Consider the following 19,746-nt stretch of genomic DNA (forward strand, 5'->3'; position numbering starts at 1 on the left):
GGCGGGGCCGCACCCGGAAGAGGGTGGGTGATGCTCGCCCACAAGCGCCGCGGCTTCGTTCGCCAGTACCCAACATGGCGTTGGGGCGGGGCCTGGGGCGGCGCCCGATGCGAAACGCGGATTGTGACGCAGACGCGCGGCGTGTTCGGTGCGCAGGCGCTCTCGGCGGCGAATCGGCGGTTTCCGGTTCCGCCGCCCTCTTTCTCTTCAACGAGGCTCCCGAGCGGGTTGGTGGCGGAGGTCGTGCGGGTTGGCGCGGGGCGGCTTGCGGGCAGTGGGCGAGGTTCCAGGAGGCGGTGAGGGAGGTCCAGAGCCCGTCCGGGCGAGCCAGTCTCCGGGTGGCGAGCGGGCGCGTGAGCCGAGGTTCCGAGCGGGGACTGGGCTCCCGATGGCGAACGCGGCTTTGAGGAAGGGCCCGAGCGATCCCTCGAGGCGGGAATGGGGCCTCCTGGACGGCTCCGAGTTGGCAGGGAGGCGGTAGTCAGCGTTGGGCCTCCGCGCTGCCAGGTTCTGCGCCAGGCCTTTGGAAAGTGTTACCTTTCTCAAGTTCGGTGCTTGTACCTGCCTCGTTTTCTACGTCTGTAGACTTAGCTTTCTAGACTGTTTCTTCAGCTTCTTAAGTGAATTGTTACTTAAATACCTGGCACGTGGTTGGCAGATAATAAGTGGTAGCGCTTGTTTTTGGCGGTGCTGGGGATGGAACCCGGGGCCTCCCGCTTGTTAGACAAGTCGTCTGCTACTGAACTGCACCCCTAGTCCTAGTCATTATTGCTTATGGGTTGGAGCAGAGGCAGGGACGTGGGATCTGAGGAGTTTGGGCCTAAGAAGGAGACCAGGAGTGTTGTTGTTTCCAACTTGGAGTTAAGAAAGAAGGGGTGTGTGTCCTGTTGGAGGGTTGGCTACTGAGATGGAATTCTCATGTACGTAGCACGGGAAAACTGTAGGACAGACCAGGAACTTGCTGAAGCAGGGAAGGATGACACCATCTTCAGGGAAGATAGGCCTGGCAAGGTAGTCCCCTGTGGTACTTGTTATTCCATCAACAAACCTTGAAGGGGATACTTCCTGTGCCCAACTTGAAGTGCACTCCTGCAGGCCTGGGAGTGTAGATAAGTGGTAGAGAGCACTTCCCCTAGCATGTTCAAGGCTTGGGTAATAGCCCCTTTACCTGGGGGAGGGCACGGCATCCAGGGGTAGAGTGAAAGACGTGGTCCCTTGGTACAGGGCATGTTTAGGCTGCAGACCAGAGTGAGAAGACGAGCCCAGAAAGGCCAGGGTAGATGGAAGGCAGGGGCAAGGCATAGGCCTGAAATTGTGGTCAGTGCAGGCACAGGTGGCCTGTCAGGCTTGCTTTGCTCACCAGTCTGTCCTACTCTCCAGCAGACGCAGAGATGCAGATCTTTGTGAAGACCCTGACGGGCAAGACCATCACCCTCGAGGTCGAGCCCAGTGACACCATCGAGAATGTCAAAGCCAAAATTCAAGACAAGGAGGGTGAGTTGGACTGGGTCAGTAGGGGCTGTGTCCTGTGGGATAGGTGCTGGATTTGGACAGACTGAAAGTTTGCCAGCGTTTCCCCTGTGATCCCTTGAAAAGAAAGCTTTGTCTTTAACTCGGTTGTCCTTTTGGGAGATTGGGATTGGTAATAGAGCACCCCTGCAAGGAGTGCCTGCTAGGGAAGTGTTTGATCATTTCAGTAATTGAGCTTGCTTCCTTCTTCCAGGCATCCCACCTGACCAGCAGCGTCTGATTTTTGCCGGCAAACAGCTGGAGGATGGCCGCACTCTCTCAGATTACAACATCCAGAAAGGTACTGGAGTGGGGTTGCTAGACCAGGCACCATGAGCCCTAGGTCCCTGGACACAGCATTGGTGGACTCACTGGCACTACAGGGGGAGGCAGTTCTTAGATGAGGATCAGGGTCCGGTATAGAAGTGCACACTTCTAATCTCAGCTACTCCAGATCCAGAGGTTGAGGCAGGCGTGTTGAAGCTCTAGGCTAGCCTGGGCAACTTAAAGCCATAGCTCAAAATAAAAACTACATTAAAAAGGGCGGGAGGGCTGGGGTAGCTCAGTGGTTGAGTGTCCCTGGATTCCATCACTGAAAATGAAAGAAAATGACTCAGGACTGGGATCGTGGGGATTGTGTTTAGTCGTTCCATGGTAGAGCACTTGTCTAGCATGCAGGAGGCAGGAGGCCTTGGATTCCTATGCAGAAGAAGGAGGGACTGGGACTGGGGGTGTTGCTCAGTTTTAGAGCACATGGTTGGCATGCGGGAGGCCCCTAGAATCTCCCCAGCATCCCCCCCCCCAAAAAAAAAAGTGACTTTTTTTTTTTTTTTTTTTTGCGGTGCTGGGGATTGAACTCAGGGCCTTAGTGCTTGTGAGGCAAGCACTCTACCAACTGAGCTATCTCCCCAGCCCAGGAAATTTTTTTCTAAAGAAAATCAGTGGGTTGTCACTATGGTAGTTACAACTTTTAAACATGGTGACTGGTGGCTGATTTACTGAGAACTGGTAGTAAATGCTCAGATGGAGTTTCTGTGGGGCAGGTTGGGCCCAGCCCCTTGTGTCTGTCTGCACATAGGGAGGACACTTGGGGTCCTGCTTGGAGTTCTCATTGCGTACATGAGAAGCACCAGTCTGCACAGTACTGGAAAGCCTTGCCCAGTGACTGAGGTGCTAGAACTGGGCTCAGTTGCTGTCCTCTGTCTCCTGCAGAGTCCACCCTGCACTTGGTGCTTCGCCTGCGAGGTGGCATCATTGAGCCTTCCCTGCGCCAGCTTGCCCAGAAGTACAACTGTGACAAGATGATCTGTCGCAAGTACGTGTACTCAGATGCTTGGTGGGGTGGTGGGAATAGGGGTTGTGGTGGCCCCTCATCAGTCACTCCTGTCCCTTACACAGGTGTTATGCCCGCCTGCACCCCCGTGCTGTCAATTGCCGCAAGAAGAAGTGTGGCCACACCAACAACCTCCGCCCTAAGAAGAAGGTCAAATAAAGCCCCTCACTGGCTCCTTTCCCCAAAGGGTGGCCTCCTGCCCAAGCCCCATGTATGGCCTTGGGACCTCAATAAAGTTTCCCTTACATTGACTGGAGCAGTAATTGGTGTCCATGTGACTGTTTTGTCTAGGGAGGTGGCTGAAGAGTGGTCCATCTCCCTTCTGGATTCTGTAAGAGACGTGGCAGTTCCTGTCCTGCACGTGTGGCAGGCTTGTCATGGCCGAAGCACAAGCAGGTTTCAGTTCTGGCTCTGCTAGACCTGTGCTTCTAATGTGGAAATTAGGACATGGTGGGGACCAGGGTCTGCTGTGTCATTGGGATCTAGTTCGACATTTAGAGGTGTCCAGGTGTGGAGGGTAGAAAGATGGGTGGGTTTACCCCAACTGATAGTAAATGCTTCTCAGATTTTTTTCTTTTTTTTAATATTTTTTCTGTTGATAGACTTTTATTTATTTTTATGTGGTGCTGAGAATTGAACCTTGTGCTTCACACATGCTAGGCAAGTGCTCTACCACTGAACACAACCTCAACACCAATGCTTCTCAGTTTTGAGTGAAAATTTTTAGACCATGTGAGACTAGTGACATCCATCTTCAAAGTTTATTTTGTTTTGCTGGGGATGGAATTCAGGGCCTCATCCACGCCAGGCAAGTTCTTTGCCACTGAGCTACATCCCCAGCCTACTGTAAATTTTGGTTGGGATTCTATGTAGGTTATAAGTCAGACATACCAATGACTCCATCTCATGAAATGGTCATCTAAAGACTATGGTCTTAGTCACCCCATGCCTCAACTAGCCCAGTTGCCAGCTTGTCAGCTGCCCCTCCCTGACATAGGTCATCACCATCTGGTATGGCTCTGGAGGAAGAAGCACAATCACAGCCACCAGATCCCCAGACCTATTTTATTATTTGGAGTATCAGCCTCACTAAGTTGCTGAGGCTAGCCTCAAATTTGTGATCCTGCTGCTTCAGCCTCTAGAGTAGTGGGATCACAGGTGTGGACTGCCACACCTGGACCATTTGTCCCTCTGCAAAGTTCCAAAACGACCTCAGCATTTAAAATGTCCCGCCACCCCTGTTTTTGCCCAAGGCTCCCACCTCGGGGCCTTTGCACAGGACACCTACTCAGCTCACTTTGTGGACACTTCCCACAGTATCTGCCAGTAAATCTTATCTCAGAGGGGCCGGGATGTTACAGGACAAGAATACCCGAAAAAACCTGAGCTAACATCATTGCCGTATTTAGAGTATGGTGTTCCAGTAAGGACAAACAAGGCGGGCGCTGGGCAGGAACAAGGGAAAGGATGGAACAAGCTTGGGTGTCTCCGGCCCCGCCCGGTCCCATGTTCGGAGTCCACTGACCTCCGGACCTGCAGGGGGCGCCAGGCGCAGTGGAGCGGCCTGTCTCGGCGTGGCTCCGACTGCGCAGTCATGATCACTACTGGGGCGGCAGCGGAGAACGCCGTTCCCGCGGTGATTGATGTTGCGGTTGCTACCGGAGCTCCGGCACTCGAGGAGCCGGTGTGGCCCTGGGTGAGTCGGGGCTCGAACGGAGACAGGCGTGGGGCGGTGGTGCTGGTCCAGGGCGCCTGCTTCATGCCCCAGACTTGCCCCTCGCCCCTCAGAGAGACGCCCCGATTCGGACGCTGGTGCAGCGCATCCACCAGCTGCAGGATGAACGCGCGCAGGGCTTCCGCAAACTGGAGGAGTGAGTGCGGGCGTGGGGCCGCGCTGTGGGCGCAGGGTTCAGTCACCATCCCAATTCGGGTGAGGGTATGTCAGTGGCGGGAGTGCCCGAAGGCGGAGCTGGGTCCCCGCGAGGCTGCCCTATTAGAAGTGGGACGTAGTTTGCAGAGGGGTCAGTTCCTAGCTTTCACTCTTAGGGACCGGGAGAACAGTACCGGTTTTCTAAGCGCAGAGGCGGGCCTGTTTCGGGCTCTCCTTGCTAGAGTCAGGAAGCGTCTTAACAGTCGGTCGTCCAGTCTCTGGGGTTCGGGTACGCCCCCTGCGGGCCCTTCGGGTGGTTGGTGCTAGTGCGTGACCTAAGAGCCTGGGAGCGCGGACTCAGGATCCTCACCTGCCGCAGAGGCCACCGCCAGTACCTGCGTAGCGGCCCGCACTACGACTTCTCTAGCTACCGGAACACAGTGCACGAAGTAACCCAGGCCTTCGCTGCCGCCTCGCGGGAGGTGCTGGCGGTGGAAGCAGAGCTGGCCGGACCTCGTGGGCAGCCACTGCTCGCGGGCCACGTGCGCAGCCTGCAGCAGCTGGAGCAGACGCGTCTAGCCACGGTGAGACCACGACCCCTTTCCCACGCGGTGTGTCAGTCGCGGGCCTGATCCGCTCGTTACCACCCCTTAGGGTCCCACTGCCCCACTCATTTCTGGGAGCCCCAGGCCTTACCCCTTCCTACCACACTTCGATACTCCTTAAGTCTTCGCTTGAGGGTTCTCAGGCTTTGCCCCATGTCCAACTCCAATTTTATTCCAAGTTTTGGTCGTAGTTCAGGACGTGGCCACTTTATTCCAGCCCCGCCTAAACGCTATTCCTGGAAGTTTGAACACAGCCCTGACAACGCCCCACCCCCTCTGGCTGTTCCATTGCCTCAGGCTCCACTCTCAACCACCTGCCTTCTGACAAGGGATTCCCAGGCCACACCCACCCCAGTATCCCTAGATCGGGTCACTCGCTGGGTCCCTACCTCTACCAGCTCCTTCTAGGGCCCCACCTACACGTTTGCAGCCAATCCTGGCCAAGAGGGGGCTACATCCACGTGTAGCCACGCCCACATTGCATTTTGCACAAGAAGTCCCCCTCCAAGGCCCCAATTCAGCCGGAATTTTCGACCTACTTCCACTCAAGGATTATAATCTCTGTTATGCTCCTGGGACTATGGTGCCCCCCACCCCACCGCACCCCTATGACCAATCTGGTTGAAACCTAAAGGTTTCTCTCAAGCCACGCCCACACGCGACCATGTCCATTTCAAGCTCTGCTTTGACTCAGGAGAGATTTCCCACACAGAGCGCCGCCCCTCGTGACTCCACCCTACACTTTTTTTTTTTTTTTTTTTTTTTAACTGGGGAATTGCACCCAGGGGTGCTTAACCACTGAGCCACATCCACGGCCTTTTCTTTTCTTTTTTTTTTTTTTTTTTTTTTTTTTTTTTTTTTTTTTTTTTGTATTTTACTGAGGGCCTCATCGAGTTGCGAGGCTGGCTTTGAACTTTTGAACTCACGATCCTCCTGGCTCAGTCTCCGGAGCCACCGGGATTACAGGTGTGCATCACCGCACCCGGCTGCACTGTCTTTCTTTTTCTTTCCTTTTTTTTTTTTTTTTTTTTTTTTTTTTTTTTTTTTGCGGTGCTGGGGATCGAACCCAGGGCCTTGTGCTTGCAAGGCAAGCACTCTACCGACTGAGCTATCTCCCTAGCCCTGCACTGTCTTTCTTGATAGCTTAATCTTTTTTTTCAAGTAGTAGGGGAGGACAGAGTGGTTTTTGCCTTCTGTGACACCCTCACCATTGCCCATTCCTCACCAGGTGGCTCTGCTGCAGCTGATGGGGACACCAGAAGTGACGGGGCAGGAGGACCCTGTACAGATGCAGCAGCTGAAGATGAAGTGAGCGCTGCTGCCCCCTGGGCTGGCCATGCCATTTTCGGTTGCACCCTCAGGCACCCGCCCCAGCCTGGTTTCCTCGGCCTGGCCCAGTCAGATCTGGTCCCTCTGGACCTGCACACAACCTTTGGTATTTATAGCAGTGTCCTCACCTGGTGGCCCCAGATGTACACATTCCGAGGAACCCTGTGTGACTTCACATCAGAAGCACGCTGTGCAGTGCCAGGACACAGCCACACGCCTGGGCACATGCGGGTCCTGTACTCAGAGCTTGGATACAGTCACACTCCCCCTGTCACCTGCCTGGTGACAATTGGGGGGGGGGGAGACCAGGGAACAGCCCCGGGAGCTTTATCACTGCACTACATCCCAGCCCTTTTTATTGCCTTATGTTTTGAGATAGGATCTCCTAAATTGCCAAGGCTGAACTTGCCAAGGCTGAACTTGAACTTTCGATCTTCCTGCCTTAGCCTCCCCACTTGTTGAGAATGAGGGCTTGTGCCACCGTGTCCTGCATGTCTGCTCAGTGTCCTCAGCCTCCAGACAGGCACTCATGCTCGACATTTGCCACGCTGTCACTCTATAACCTCTTGATGGCACGCTCGCCTCTCCCCCACAATGGCCTACTCTGACCCAAGGAGCCACCCCTTTCCCAGGCTAGTGCTGCCTGGAAGTCTGGCGGCGGGCAGCAGGGCCCAGGGCTCGCCACAGCCCCCTCCAAGCTAGTTGCGCAGGGCGGCTAATTCGCCCCATCTGGGTTTTATTTATAGTTCCCATCCGCTCTTGTAGGGTAATTAAAACCATGGAGGCCATCAGCGAGGTTCTCCAGGACCTCAGGTTTGACGCGGAGTCTGCAGAGTGATGGTGGCTCCCCGGGGACGTGCCAGGGGAGATGGGAAATGAGACCAATGGCGTCCAGCCTAGCCCTGACCACCAGCTGGCTGAGGTCATGCCCCGAGGGGGCTTGGGACCCTCCACCAGTTCAGCGTGCCTCTACAATAAAGAACCATTCCTCTGCCACCATTCTATTGTCCCTGTGTCCTGCAGTGCTGGGGCCCTGGTGTCTGGGGAAGGGGTCCCCCAGGCCAGAGAGGGTTGGTGGAAAACTCCCACCCTGCCCCAAAACTGGTGTGTGTGTGCGTGTGTGTGTGTGTGTGTGTGTGGTTTTGTTTTGTTTTTCTTTTTTGAGATACTGTCTTGCTATGTTGCCTGGCTGGTTTTCAACTTCTCAGTTCAAACAATCCTCCTGCCTCAGCCTCCTGAGTAACTGGGACTATAGTGACGCCACCAGACCCAGCTTGAAACTGGTGTTTTGAATCACACCCTTCAAGGAGTTCAGAACCAGATGTTGGTGATCCTGGAGAAAGTGTCTGAGATTCTGGGAGTCAGAGCTTCTAATTCCATAGGACCATTAGGATGCCCCACGTGTCCCCCAAAGTGTGCAGCCCCCATTCTAGGCTTCAAACCATCTGCACAATCAGAGCATCTAAATAGCTCATTTATTTTAAGACTTTTGAAGGGTTACTGGGTGGGTGGGGGGTGGCTCCTCTACCCCCAGCTCTGCATGGGTTCCCAGTAGCTGGTCCCCCAACACACACTGGGGGTGCATCCAAGGGTGGCACTAGACAGAGGCCAGAGTTGTGGCTGTCAGAACTCAGAACACCTGCCCCAGCTCTTGCTGATGGTGGTCAGGTGCCCTAAAGTGAGAGTACAAAGGTGGCCCCGGTTTGAGTTCAGCCTCTGGGTCTCCACTTGGCCAGGAAGGTAGCCCCAGTCCCTAGAGCTTATCTGGAAGGACCTGCAGGTAAAAGGGAAGCTGGGTGAAGCAGGCAGCCTGGGAGGAGTTAACCTTCAGATCTGCCCCTCCCACTTTAAGCTGTGTGCCCTTGGGCAGGATATTGGACCTCTCTGTTCCAGTTTCCCCATCGGAGAAACGAGACTGTCTGATCATCCCCTGGGATATCCTGCCAGTAAAATCCTTGGCAGGGCCCGGCACGCAGAAGCCCATACGTGTTAACTAGGGCATGTAGTTCCTGAGGATGAGCGTCCACCTGCAACATTACATTCCAGGCACACAGTAAGTGCTAAGTCAATGCCGATGAGTAAGAGGAGGAAAGGGTTCCATGGGAGCGACTCTGAGGTTGAGGGTGCTGGGCAAGGCTTACGGCCACCACAAACACTCCCGCCCCCCGGGCCCCCCTTACCTCTCGCCGCGCCCCGTCTGCCCGAGGGCAGGATCCCCTCGTCCTGTGCTTGGAAAGAAGACAGCAGTGTCGCGGAGGGTGCCGCAGACCTGGCTGCCAGCCCGCTTTCCTCGACTACGGGTCCTCGCGGCTCCGGGTCCCCACCCTACTCCCTCCCCGCCCGCCGGTCCCTCCTTCCTACCTGGTTGCGAGTCTTGTGCGACTTCTGCATCCAGGCTCGCCACTGGTCGTAGAGGCGGAAGCTGAGGTTCGAGCAGTACGCGTGCTTCTTGAGCCAGCCCAGGAACTGCTTGAGCTCGCGCCGCACCGGCCCCGAGCTCGGCTCGCCACCCCGCGGCTCGCACGCACCGCCGCCGGGGCCCGGGCGCTCTAACAGGAGCAGAGCGTCAGTGGGCGGCGCGGCCGGCAGGGGGCGCGCGCGGACAGGAGCGGGAGGGAAGGCGCGGCGGGACCGCGTGCGCCTCGCAGCCTCCCTTCTTACTTCCCTAGACCGCGTCCTCCCCGCCGCCCTGCGCTGCAGCCCAGCTGCGCCCCTGGGGAGGCGGGGGCAAGGGAAGGAAGGGGATCCTCCTCCACGTCTCCTCCAGGAACCCGATCCCCGTGGCCTGAGCCAGGTGTGAAGGGAAGGAGGGGGAAGGAGAGCGCGCCAAGGAGACGCAGAGCAAGCGGCGGGAAAGAAATAACGACGGGACGGAGGTGGAGAGGCAAAGAGTGGGGGACCGCGACAGATGCAGAGATCCAGGGAGGGCGGAGATGGAAGAAAGGACAAGATGCGGACAGACACTCTAGGGACTCAGACCAGGAAAGAATTCTAAAGCTCTGGGCCCTTCTATCCCCAGCACGGCAAAAATTAAAGGGGAAAAAAGAGGAGAAAAAGAAGAGACACAAGAGCGACAAAAAGATGGAGGGAGACAGAATGCAAGAGGACCCCAAGGGGACAGTCCCCAGGATGAGCCTTGGAGCATGAGCCAGCGCGGCAGGGAGTGGGCTGAGAAGGCCAGGTGGGAGGCCCTCCTGTGGGTCCAGCCGCCGGCCGCAGCCAGCCCCAAGCAGGCCGGCGGATAAGGACATCGGCCTCACGTCATAAATAAAGCCGGGGACCCGCTGACAGGCCCTGGCACGGCCCCGGCCCAGGCCGCCCCTGCTGGCCTCCCCCCGGCCTCCCCAGCCTCCCCGGCGGACTCAGCCGCCTGCTGGCTCCCGTGCAAGAATCGCAGGTGCTGGGCACGAGCAGGGGCCAAGGCTCAGCCCCTCCCAGCTGCGCTTGCTCCCTCCCATCCCAGAACCTGGAGGGGCCCCGGGATGGGGGCTGGGGAACTGGCTGGAGCGTGGTTCTGCCCCTCCCTGAGTAGGGGGCTCTCTCTCTGGACCTCAGTTTCCCCATCATCCCCCAAATGAAGGCCTGGACTTTCATGCAACTCAGTCCAGATCTCTATGTGATCTTCTAGGGCCTCAATGTCCTCACCTGAGTAAAGAGGGCTTCCCTTGGGATGAAATCATGAGGGAGTGTGGAGAATGTGAGCTTCCTTACCTACTGCCAGCAAATACTAAGGTGGCAACCACCCGGTGGGCACTTGTCATGAGTTATGTCTCTAACTTTTGCAACAGCCAGAGGCAGGTGTGACTCTCAACCCCACTTTGCAGATGGGAACACTGAGGCCAGACATTCCAAGTAACTGATTTTATCCATTTCAAAAGAAGAGAATAGGGTCCACTGGTTCAGAGAAACTCCCAAAGACACTGGAAGTCAGACCCAGACCCCTAATCTTTCCCACGCCTTCCCCACTCCTTTATAAGGGGACACTGAGGCCACCAGCCTCAGAAGCAGGGGTCTCAAACTCACTTGCTCTCAGTCTCAGGGTTGAAGACGGGGCAAATGCTGAGGGCCCCGTGAAGGGGTGACCACTGCTGTGGGGGCCATTTAGCAAAATGGGCTGTCTGGTTCCATTTTCTACAGAAGTTATTTTTCTAGGGAATCTAGAGTATTTGCGTAAAAACTTCCTGTTTGGGAATCTCTGCAAGTAGGTCAAACTCCCCCCCCCCCCAGAATGACAGACCAAATAGAGGGGGGGGGCACTTTGGGCCCTGAGGGCCACCAGTTTGAGACGTCTGCTGTTTCAGGGACAAGGAAACCTGGGTGCAAACTGATTTGGGGCTGCCCCGGAGCACCCCGCCCCTGAGGTGCTCACCGCTGCGGGGGGTGGAGGCGGCTGTGGGGTGGCTCCACTCGCTCCATATCCCCGCCTTCTTGGAGCCATAGATGCCGAAGGGGTTACAGCGCACTTGCACGAAGTACACGGTGCCTGGCTTCAGCCCCGCCAGGCGGCAGGAGGTCTGGTTGCTCACATCGTCCACCACCTGGACAGGGAGGGTCGGGTCAGAGGTGGCAGTGGGGCCCAGGGGCAGGGCTGGGGAAGGGACGGGCACCTTCCAGTCCACGCTGTCCTCCACACGGTAGCGGATCTGGTACTTGGCTTGGAAGAGAAAATCCTTGAGAGCTGGCGGTGAGACCCAGCGCACACTCAGCTGGTCCTCTAGGCCCCCGACTCGGCTCACATGCACATCGGGTGGGGGGTCCGTGGTCACTGCGGGAAGGAGCAGGGCCTGGTCTTCCTGGTTGGCCCCATGACAGCCTGGGAATGTCGGTTCCAATCCCCCAGCAGTGTAGTCCAGGACACGTGGCTGAGGTGGCACCTGCTTCAGCCCCCCCCCCCCCACTGCCAGGTCTGATAGATTACATGATATAATATTCCAGAAACACTCAGCGCCTAGCAAGGCTCAATTAATGTCAACTGTTATCACTTTTTTTTTTTCTTTTTGTACTGGGAATTGAACCCAGAAATACTTTACCACTGAGCCACATCCCCAGCCCTCTTTGTTTTTATAAGACAGGGGTCTCACTAAGTTGCTTAGGGCCTCACTAAGTTGCTGAGGCTGGCCTCAAACTTGCAATCCTCCTGCCTCAGTCTCCCAAGTTGCTGGGATTACAGGCATGCACCAGGACACCCAGCTTGTTATCACCATTATTATCTGATGGGAAAAAAAACTAACCCTGCCTTCAAGGGGCTAGATAACAGCAGTCGCTTTGGGGCTGGGCGAGTAGCTCAGTGCTACAGCGCTTGCTTAGCACGTGCAAAGCCCTCAGTTCCATTCCCAGCACCCCAGGGGGGGAATTAGACACTGCCTGGCTAATGATATTGTTTTCAGAGTCAGGGGGCTGGTGCCCCGACAGAACCCTGGGACCCTCCTCCCCCACCTCCAGTTCCTTCCCACTTTACCAAAATCTTCAATGTGAAGATTGCTGGGTGCACAGGGAAAACTGAGGCCTACAACATGCCCACTGGAGTTTAGGGTGCGAGAAAGAGGGATATAGGCCGGGGCAGGGCAACAGGCCAGGGGGTGCCCGGGCCCTCTTCTGGAGGCCCCCTGGGCAATGGGGCAGGCTGGTGTCTCCCCCAGAGGCCGTGGTGAGGGATGCAAAGGGTTAAAGCCCAGGCCTGCTTGGGGCTGAAAAACACCCTAATTAGATTAGGCCCAATTGTGCTCACAGATCATCCACTTCCTGCCTCCCACCCTCGCCCCCCAGCTCCAGGCCTCGGCTTCCTGGGGCGCCTCCCGACCTGGGCGCCCCCTCCCCGCTCCCCAGGGCCCCCTCCTGCACACCTGGGCTGCCGAGGGGGAGGCGACCAAGCCAGGTGTTCTCTGCAGAGCGGGGATACCCTGGCTGTGTGAGCAGACTTTGAAATAAGGAGTGGACGCCCAGCTACGCCCCCCAACCAGCAGGGAGGAATCTGGAGCTGGAACCAAGGCTGGGCGTTGGGGGGGGGCGGTTCAGACAGGACCCCAGGAGCAGGGACGGGGCCATGGCAGGCCTGGTGGGCCACACTGGCCCTGAGCGAGGAGGCCTGGCAGACTGGGGGCTCACCCACGTCCAGGATGTCCAGCGTGAGCACGTCAGAGCGGGCTGAGCCCAGGCGGTTGGTGGCCTCCACCCAGATCTCATAGGGCGTAAAGAGAGCCAGGTCCTTGGGGATGTGGCAGGAGTGAGGCCCCACTGTGTGGTACTCCTCACACGTGTTGTCCTGCCCGTACCACCTGCAGGGGCAGGAGGGGAGCCAGGACACATGAGGGTCCCTTCTGGTCCCCAGGCCTCACCAGGGCAGTCCCAGGGTGCAGACAGGGACATAGGGGCTCAGAGAAGGCAAGCACTGTTCCAGAGTCACACAGCCAGGCTGGGGAACAGGTCCCCGTGGGCCATCACCAACCTCAGCTTGTACTTGAGGGAGTAGTTGGTGTGGAGGAAAGTCTCCCCGTGGGCCCCTGGCGTCCAGCGGCACGTGAGGTCCTTCATGTTCTTGGACCAGCAGCTGATGTTGAAGGGTTTCTCTGGGGGCACTGGGGAAAAGGAAGGGTGCATGAGCCTGAGGGGCGGAACTAGCCACACAGGTGGCAGGGTCCTGATGGCTTGCTGGGCCCCCACCTTGAAACAGAAGGACAAGGAAGGCGGTCTCAGCCCAGCCGCCGGAGACAGGAGGAGGCTGGCGTGACCACGCGTGTGCCCACCCTTCCAGAGATGGAACCCAGGGCTTCGCATGTGCTAAGCACTTGCTCTACTGCTGAGCTGCACCCCAGCCCCACCGAGAGGAGGAGGGGAGGGGTCCCCAAGCCCTCCTCCCACCCCAGAGCCTGCACTGCCGGGCCACCCACTTCCAGCCCCAAGCCAGAGGACCCAGGGTTCTGTCCCCTTCTCCAGAGGGTGGTGCTGATCCTGGGGGCCACTTACAGCCAACATAGAGGCAAGAGCCAGCGAGGATGCTGCCGTCATGGGCGTGACACACGAGGTTGTCCCCGGACTGCTGTCTGGACCCGTTGAGGTTGGCCAGGGCAAGGGCCAGGGTGGAAGCATTAAGTACACGCGAGAGCTCAGGGGGCAGCCGCCGCCCATTGAGGGTCCAGTAGAGGCCCTCAGCCGTGGTCCCAGGAGGGTCCCCGTGCACTGAGCATGTGGCTTGCAGAGAGGAGCCGATGAGGAGCGTGGGGTCCTGGGGGCTGATCACTGCGGTGTCTGGGATCAAAGAGGAGTGCTGGTCAGCCAGGGGAGAAGCCAGCATGCGCCCTCCGTCCCAGGGCTTGTGGCAATCCTGAGGAGTTCACCCCCCCACAGTTTACAGATAAGGAAACTGAGGAACAGTTAGGTTAAGCCCAATCCAAGGTCGGTGGCAAAGCCAAGACCAGCCCCAGTCTGTCTGACTCCATGACTCAAGTCCTTCCAAGTGCCGTCATCCCTGACTTGCTCAAGACTCTCTGAGCAGTGAAAAAGTCAGACAGAGCTGGGCATGGTGGCAGCGACTCCGGAGGCTGAGGCAGGAGGATCGCAAATTTGAGGCCAGTCTCAACAAATTAGTGAGGCCCTGAGTAACTTAGTGAGACTCTTACTCAAAATAAAAAGTAAAATGGGCCGGGGATGTGGTTCAGTGGAAAAGCAACTCTGGGTTCAATCCCCAGTCCAAAAAAAAAAAAAAAAAAAAAAAAGTCGGACATAAATGCCTGCTGAGATCCAAATGATTCTTGCTTTACACATGGTTCTGACAAACTATTTTTTTTTTCTCTGTTTTCTTCCCTCCTCCTCCTTCTGCTCTTCTTTCCCCGCCCCTCTTTTTCACAACTAGAAACGAAATGTGGTGAGTTCTTTCTTTGACCTCCCAGTCCTCACGCACAGTAGGTGTTTCTGCGGAGGGAAGGCACTGAGAAAAAGGAGACCCTGATCCTACGAGATGAACCGCTAAGGGCACATTTATTGAGCAGCGCTGAGTTTTAAAATATTGGGTGGGTCTGTCATCCCAGCGACTCGGGAGACTGAGGCAGGAGGATCTCCAGTTCAAGGCTACCCTCAGCAACTTAGCAAAACCCTACTCAAAATAAAAAGGACTGGGGGTGCCGCTCAATAGCGGGGTGCCCTCCACTTCTGCAAAATACACGCGCGCACACCGCCATCCTGGGTGAAGGCTTTCCCTGTGTTTTCTCATCAAATTCTCCTCAGGTTATGAAGAAAAAAGCTGAGGCTCTGACGTTCAAGTTCTCTTGCCCTTGGTCAGCAGATGATGGAAGGGTACACAACTTAAGCCCAGATTTGTCAGTCTTCAAAGTTCTGCTCTTGGGACTGGGGTTGTGGCTCGTGGTAGGGCGCCTGCCTGGCATGGGTGAGGCCCTGGGCTCCATCCTCAGCACCACAGATAAATGACTGAATAATTAAAAAGCCCCGCTCTGCACAGCCATTGGAGATGGAGGTGGCCAAGGCAAGCCCGAGGCTCCCAACTCCCCTCCAGAGGGACTGGATGTCATTGCCCTTTCCCTTGACTCAGTTTTCGTAATCTGCAAAGGGCCATGGTGAAGGTCAACTGGGAAAGGGCTCCCTCAGCGGGGCAGTGTGTGAGCTGGGGCTGGGCAGGGCTGCTCTTCTGTCAGCGCTAGGGCAGCCCAGGTTTCCCTCTCTGGTGACCAGAACCTAAGAGGAACCTATTTTAGCCAATGGGAAACCAAGGCTCAGAGAAGGGAGAGGGGACAGGCAGCCCAAGCACTCGCGTCTCCGTTTCTCCCTGTGGAAGTACATCCTGGTATCAGCCCCAGGGGACCATTCGAGGGGATGACACTACTGTCTGAGAGGACAGCCCTGGGCAGCACTTAAGTCAGGCTGAGCTGGGTGCCAAGGCTCCCAGCTCCTGAGCAAGCCCGGCTCCGTGGCTGTACTTCTCCGAGCCTCTGCGAAAGCGCGTCTTTCTTCATCCACAGCAATTCTGAGGACCCATCCCTCTCACCCACTCATCCGTTCATTCATGTACAGAGGACCTACAGTGACCCAGGAGCTGGGCGGGGATCCCAGGGTTACTAAAACACCAAATTCCTGCCCCTGTGGGCCTTAAATTCAAAAGAAGCAGCCAGAAATAAATAAACAAATAAATAAATAAGGGAGAAGGAGGAGGAGGAGAAAGAGGAAGAGGAAAAGGAGGATGAGGAGGAAGAAATCTTTAAGAGAAAGAAAAAGGGACAAGTTAAGCAGGGCCCATAGGGAGACAGGTCAGTGGTGGCAGTTTGGATAGGCCATGAGTCTTGTTTGGGGAGGAGACATTTGAGCTGAGACCAGAATAAACACAGGGAAGTAGGTGTGAAAATATCGAGGAGACAGTGTCTTGCAGCAGGAGTCGTGGTGAGTGCAAAGGCCCTGGGGCAGGGGTGCAGGAAATGAGGTTTGGCAGGTGAACAGGCATACTGACCTGAGGGAAGGAAATCATTCCAGGGTTTGAAGCGGGGGACTGTGTGGTTCCATGTATATTTTAAATGGATTCCCCAGGGGGCTGTGAGGAGGGATTGAAGGGGCACAGGGACAGTCCAGCTTCCCAGAGATGGCCGCTAAGGGCAGGGTGATCCAGGCCCCTTGGGAGGCCCCCTGAATGCCAGTAGATGCCGGCCCTCTCCCTCGGTCCCAGATGGGCGAGGTGGGATGAACGCGGTTCTCTGGCCTGGCCCTGACAATTTTCCGGGGCAAACTTGGCTCGAGGGCCCTGTCTTGCTGGAGCCTGGGATCGCAGTTGCGTTTGGGGCTTGGCCCAGGGCTCGCCGGAGGTCTCAGCGTCCGTGCGAAGGAGCCGGCAGAGCAGGCCAGAGCCGAGGAGGCGGGGGCGGCCAGGGGGCGGGGGCCAGGGGGCCGCCCCGGAGGTCCCAGGCAGCCAGCCGCCCGCTAATTCGGAATTCCTTCGGCATGAACTCGGGCGTGCCAGCGTCTCTGCCCCGGCCCACCCACCGCTTCCTGCCTGGGCCCCCCCAGCAGGGTGGGAGGCACGGCCAGGCCTGCCCAGACCCCAGGCCCACTCTCGGCCCTCCCCGTGGGTTCCGCCCCTCCTGCTCCCCCACCCACAGTCCTGGTCTGGCCAGAAAGGGGCTCTCTGGGGGGTCTTGGCTGGGGGGCACTGCCCCTCTGCCACACCCGCCCGGCCTGGTCTGGCGTGGCCCATTTGCCAGCAGCTGCAGCTGCCCTCCCAGGGCTGAGGGAGGGCTGGAGGGGAGGAGCAAGGCTGGCTGGCCTGGGCAGGCCAGGTCCCCACCCCCTCACCCCAGCAGGAAAGGTCAGGGGATGCGTCCCCTCCGGGCACCTGAGTACCTGGGCGCCTGGCTTCCCCTCTCCCGTTCTCAGCGTTCTCCTCCACGTCTTGGAGAGGAAGGCCTTCTACCTGCAGGCGTGGGCCCTGGAAGTCAAGAGGACCTGGCACCCTGAGCACCTCAGGGCGATGAGGAGCACAGCCCCTTCCAGCTCTGGATCCAGGCGGGACTGGCACTCTCTCCAGGCCTCAGCAAACAATGGGCCAGGGCGATCTGGGGCTGGGACACACACACTCCAGGCCAGGCAGAGGAGCCTGGGAGAGGGGCTGGGCCTCTGTGGGGAGCTCCTTGCGGAACCCCCTACGCAGACCCCAGGCTGGGCTTTCGGACAGCCCCCCCCCCTTCCCGCAGAGCTAGGGCCTTCACAAGATTTTTTTTTTTTTTTTTCTTTTTCCCTTTCCCAATCTGGAGCCACTGCCGTTATTAAAAAGGAACACCATGTGTTTTAAAAGGGAAAAGTGTGAGATTCTCTGAAAGCCGAGCGGGAGGGTGGCCTCCGTCCCAGGGTCCCCACGGGGGTCCCCATCTCCCGTCCTGCTGGTACCTGCAGACACTTTATGACCCACCCGCCTGCTGATCAGGTGCTAAGACACACGGTAAGTAGAAACATATTGCCGAGGTGTGAGAATCTTTTATTTAATTTCTTCCCTCTTAAAGGAAAAAACACACGCACAACACCCCCACCCCCACCTTCGCCTGTTGCTCTAGGGACTGGGAAACAAAGCTTGGAGCTATTGGTGGCACTCACAGGCTCTATCCCCTGCCTGGCAGAGCCATTAGGACCCCAAGAAGGCCCTGGGTAGCCCCTCACCTGCCCAGGTGCCTTGAGCAAACTGGGCTTTCAGCAAGTGTCCCCAGGGGCTGCCAGGACCCTGCCCTTTTTGGAGGAACACCGCGGAAAGAGTATGGGAGCCTGGGAGCAGTATGTGCCCTGTCGTTGGCCTGTGCCCCTGGATGGGGCGCATGGATGATTGTGAACGTCTGGGGAAGACTCTTTCCGCGTGTGCCCCTGTGTTGCCTCCCCTGTGGAATGAATGTATGACCACGAATGTGTGTGTGTCAGGGATGGAATGTGTGTGCGCGCCACGATGGTGTGCGAATGTGCATCTGGGATGCAGTGTGCGCGCGTCTGAGGGCGAGGGTGACGGGACACAAGCCAGTGTGAGTCTTTGTGTGTCTCTGGGTGTGTCCCAGAGCGGGTCTGGATGTGGAGACCGTATCCTGGCGGGGGTGTGCATTGGGTGGGGGGGCCGGAGAATGTCTGAGGCCAGGAGCGCTCTATAGGGAGGGTGTTTCTCGAGCTGCGGGTTCCCAGCGGGCCCCCCTGAAAGTATGGGCCGGCGGTGCCCGGACTCACTGGCTCCCGCTCCCTCTCGCTCTCACCCACTCGCTCACAAAGATTTCTCTCGCTGGAAGCTCTCAGCCCGGAGCAGCCCGAGTGAGAAGGGTTCTGAGAGCCACCGGTGGCAGAGACTTCGAGGACCCCAGTGCACGGGGGTCCCGTAGGGGGAGGGCGGCGGCGCCGGCCCGCAGAGAGGCACATCCCTGGGGACCCCGGGCCGCGCGCCAGGCGGTCAGAGCGGCCCCCCTCCAGCTCCTCCCTCCCCGCGGGGCTTATCCCTCCGCCCGCGGGGGGGGGGGGACACTCCCAACCCGCACCCAGTGCGCCAACCGCGTGCGCCCCCGCCCGGGAGCGGTGCCCCGCGGTCCCCGTGGCTCCGAGACCGCGGACGCAAACTCGTGCGCTCGCTGCGTTCCAATGTGCAAAGGGTCCCAGGCCGCGGTTCCCCGGCCCCTGGGGGCCTGGCTAAGCGCCCTCGGCCTAGCGGCCCAGGTAAGAAGGCCTCGGGCGCACAGACCGGACCCTTGGGCCGGAGGACCTTGAAGCGGTGCGCCCCGCAGGTGAGGGAGCCCCGAGGGCGGCGCCGGGGGCGCCTTCCTTTGTTCCCGGGGCCGTCCAGGTGGCGCCCGCGCCCCCTCCCCCCGCGGCTGCCCCCTGGGCGCCCGCTCTCGGCTCCGGCGCGAGGTGGGGAGCAGGACGCCGGGTACTCACGGGCTCCTGATCCAGCTCGCGGCGCCCCGAGGACGCAGAGCAGCAGCAGGGGTAGCAGCGGCGGCGGCGGCCGCCGCGCGGATTGGGCGGCGGGGCCCGGGCGGCCGGCGGGCATGGGGCCGGCGCTGCCTGGGGAGCACGGCGGGAGGTGGCTGCGGGCGGCGGCGGCGCGGGGCGCGGGGCGCGGGGCGCGGACCGGGCGCGGGAGGGCGCGGGCCGGGCAGCCCGCACGTCGCTGGGCGCGGACGCGGAGGCCGGAGCAAGTCTGAGCAGCCGAATTGACAAGGCGCTAATGCGCCGCTGGCCCCGCCCGGCCCCGCCCCCGGCCCGGCCCGGCCCCGGGGGGGCTACGGGCCCCGCACCGGCCTCCCCGCCACCCGCCCGCCAGCCCGCGGGCACCGCGCGCCCCGCCCGTCCGGCCTCCGCCCCGCCGCGAACCGTGCGCGCCGGGTCCCGCGGCCCAGAGCCCCCCACTCATTCCCTACCCGCCAGGGACCTCCCTCTCCAACCCCGCCAGCGCCAGGCTCCCCACCCCCAATCTGGGACCCAGCGCCCCAAATTCTCTTTCCATACCTCTGCCACTTTCCCGCACCCTGCATTTAGCCCAGTGCCCTTTCAATGCCCCCTGCCGCCCCCAACCATGCCCTGTTCCTCCCTAACCCCCTCCCCAATCCTCCCTCGGGGCCCCCACCCCAGCTCTGGCCCCGCCCCCC

At 58.7% G+C, this 19,746-nt stretch overlaps 3 protein-coding genes across 5 annotated transcripts; 2 read left to right on the forward strand and 1 right to left on the reverse strand.

Annotated features, from left to right (window-relative positions):
* Nucleotides 1-124: 124 nt before the first annotated feature.
* Uba52 (ubiquitin A-52 residue ribosomal protein fusion product 1) lies at nucleotides 125-3,105 on the forward strand. Its single transcript, XM_047530858.1, has 5 exons — nucleotides 125-227; nucleotides 1,381-1,494; nucleotides 1,724-1,810; nucleotides 2,722-2,824; nucleotides 2,908-3,105. Exons 2-5 carry the CDS (start codon nucleotides 1,392-1,394, stop codon nucleotides 2,999-3,001), a joined length of 387 nt encoding a protein of 128 aa, XP_047386814.1. The 5' UTR covers nucleotides 125-227; nucleotides 1,381-1,391; the 3' UTR covers nucleotides 3,002-3,105.
* Nucleotides 3,106-4,404: 1,299 nt separating this feature from the next.
* Nucleotides 4,405-7,645, forward strand: Rex1bd (required for excision 1-B domain containing). Its single transcript, XM_047531580.1, has 5 exons — nucleotides 4,405-4,538; nucleotides 4,631-4,713; nucleotides 5,092-5,296; nucleotides 6,546-6,625; nucleotides 7,412-7,645. The coding sequence occupies exons 1-5, from the start codon at nucleotides 4,437-4,439 to the stop codon at nucleotides 7,482-7,484; spliced, it is 543 nt and encodes a 180-aa protein (XP_047387536.1). The 5' UTR covers nucleotides 4,405-4,436; the 3' UTR covers nucleotides 7,485-7,645.
* Nucleotides 7,646-8,098: 453 nt separating this feature from the next.
* Nucleotides 8,099-19,282, reverse strand: Crlf1 (cytokine receptor like factor 1). Of its 3 annotated transcripts, none has more exons than XM_047531959.1 (9): nucleotides 19,034-19,282; nucleotides 13,610-13,891; nucleotides 13,092-13,221; nucleotides 12,752-12,921; nucleotides 11,254-11,411; nucleotides 11,016-11,184; nucleotides 9,008-9,195; nucleotides 8,827-8,869; nucleotides 8,099-8,420 (listed from the first exon to the last, which is right to left on the reverse strand). In XM_047531959.1, the coding sequence occupies exons 1-9, from the start codon at nucleotides 19,146-19,148 to the stop codon at nucleotides 8,407-8,409; spliced, it is 1,269 nt and encodes a 422-aa protein (XP_047387915.1). In that variant the 5' UTR covers nucleotides 19,149-19,282; the 3' UTR covers nucleotides 8,099-8,406. The 3 variants fall into 3 exon arrangements, with proteins under 3 accessions (XP_047387915.1, XP_047387914.1, XP_047387916.1); XM_047531958.1 differs by having other exon boundaries at nucleotides 8,827-8,874; XM_047531960.1 differs by lacking the exon at nucleotides 19,034-19,282 and adding an exon at nucleotides 16,098-16,130 and having other exon boundaries at nucleotides 8,827-8,874; nucleotides 13,610-13,910.
* Between the last annotated feature and the right edge of the window lie 464 nt (nucleotides 19,283-19,746).

The sequence above is a fragment of the Sciurus carolinensis genome, chromosome 17 (genome assembly GCF_902686445.1).
Source record: "Sciurus carolinensis chromosome 17, mSciCar1.2, whole genome shotgun sequence".
Lineage (NCBI taxonomy): Eukaryota > Metazoa > Chordata > Mammalia > Rodentia > Sciuridae > Sciurus > Sciurus carolinensis.

Coding starts and splice junctions, on each gene's coding strand:
- Uba52 (XM_047530858.1), top strand. CDS start 1,392: ATGCAGATCTTTGTGAAGACCCTGACGGGCAAGACCATCACCCTCGAG. Junction 1,495..1,723: donor CAAAATTCAAGACAAGGAGG/GTGAGTTGGACT, acceptor TCCTTCTTCCAG/GCATCCCACCTGACCAGCAG. Junction 2,825..2,907: donor GACAAGATGATCTGTCGCAA/GTACGTGTACTC, acceptor TCCCTTACACAG/GTGTTATGCCCGCCTGCACC.
- Crlf1 (XM_047531958.1), bottom strand. CDS start 19,148: ATGCCCGCCGGCCGCCCGGGCCCCGCCGCCCAATCCGCGCGGCGGCCG. Junction 13,892..19,033: donor GCGAGCTGGATCAGGAGCCC/GTGAGTACCCGG, acceptor CTTTGATCCCAG/ACACCGCAGTGATCAGCCCC. Junction 12,922..13,091: donor TCCCTCAAGTACAAGCTGAG/GTTGGTGATGGC, acceptor CTGCCCCTGCAG/GTGGTACGGGCAGGACAACA.
- Rex1bd (XM_047531580.1), top strand. CDS start 4,437: ATGATCACTACTGGGGCGGCAGCGGAGAACGCCGTTCCCGCGGTGATT. Junction 5,297..6,545: donor AGCAGACGCGTCTAGCCACG/GTGAGACCACGA, acceptor ATTCCTCACCAG/GTGGCTCTGCTGCAGCTGAT. Junction 6,626..7,411: donor ATGCAGCAGCTGAAGATGAA/GTGAGCGCTGCT, acceptor CCGCTCTTGTAG/GGTAATTAAAACCATGGAGG.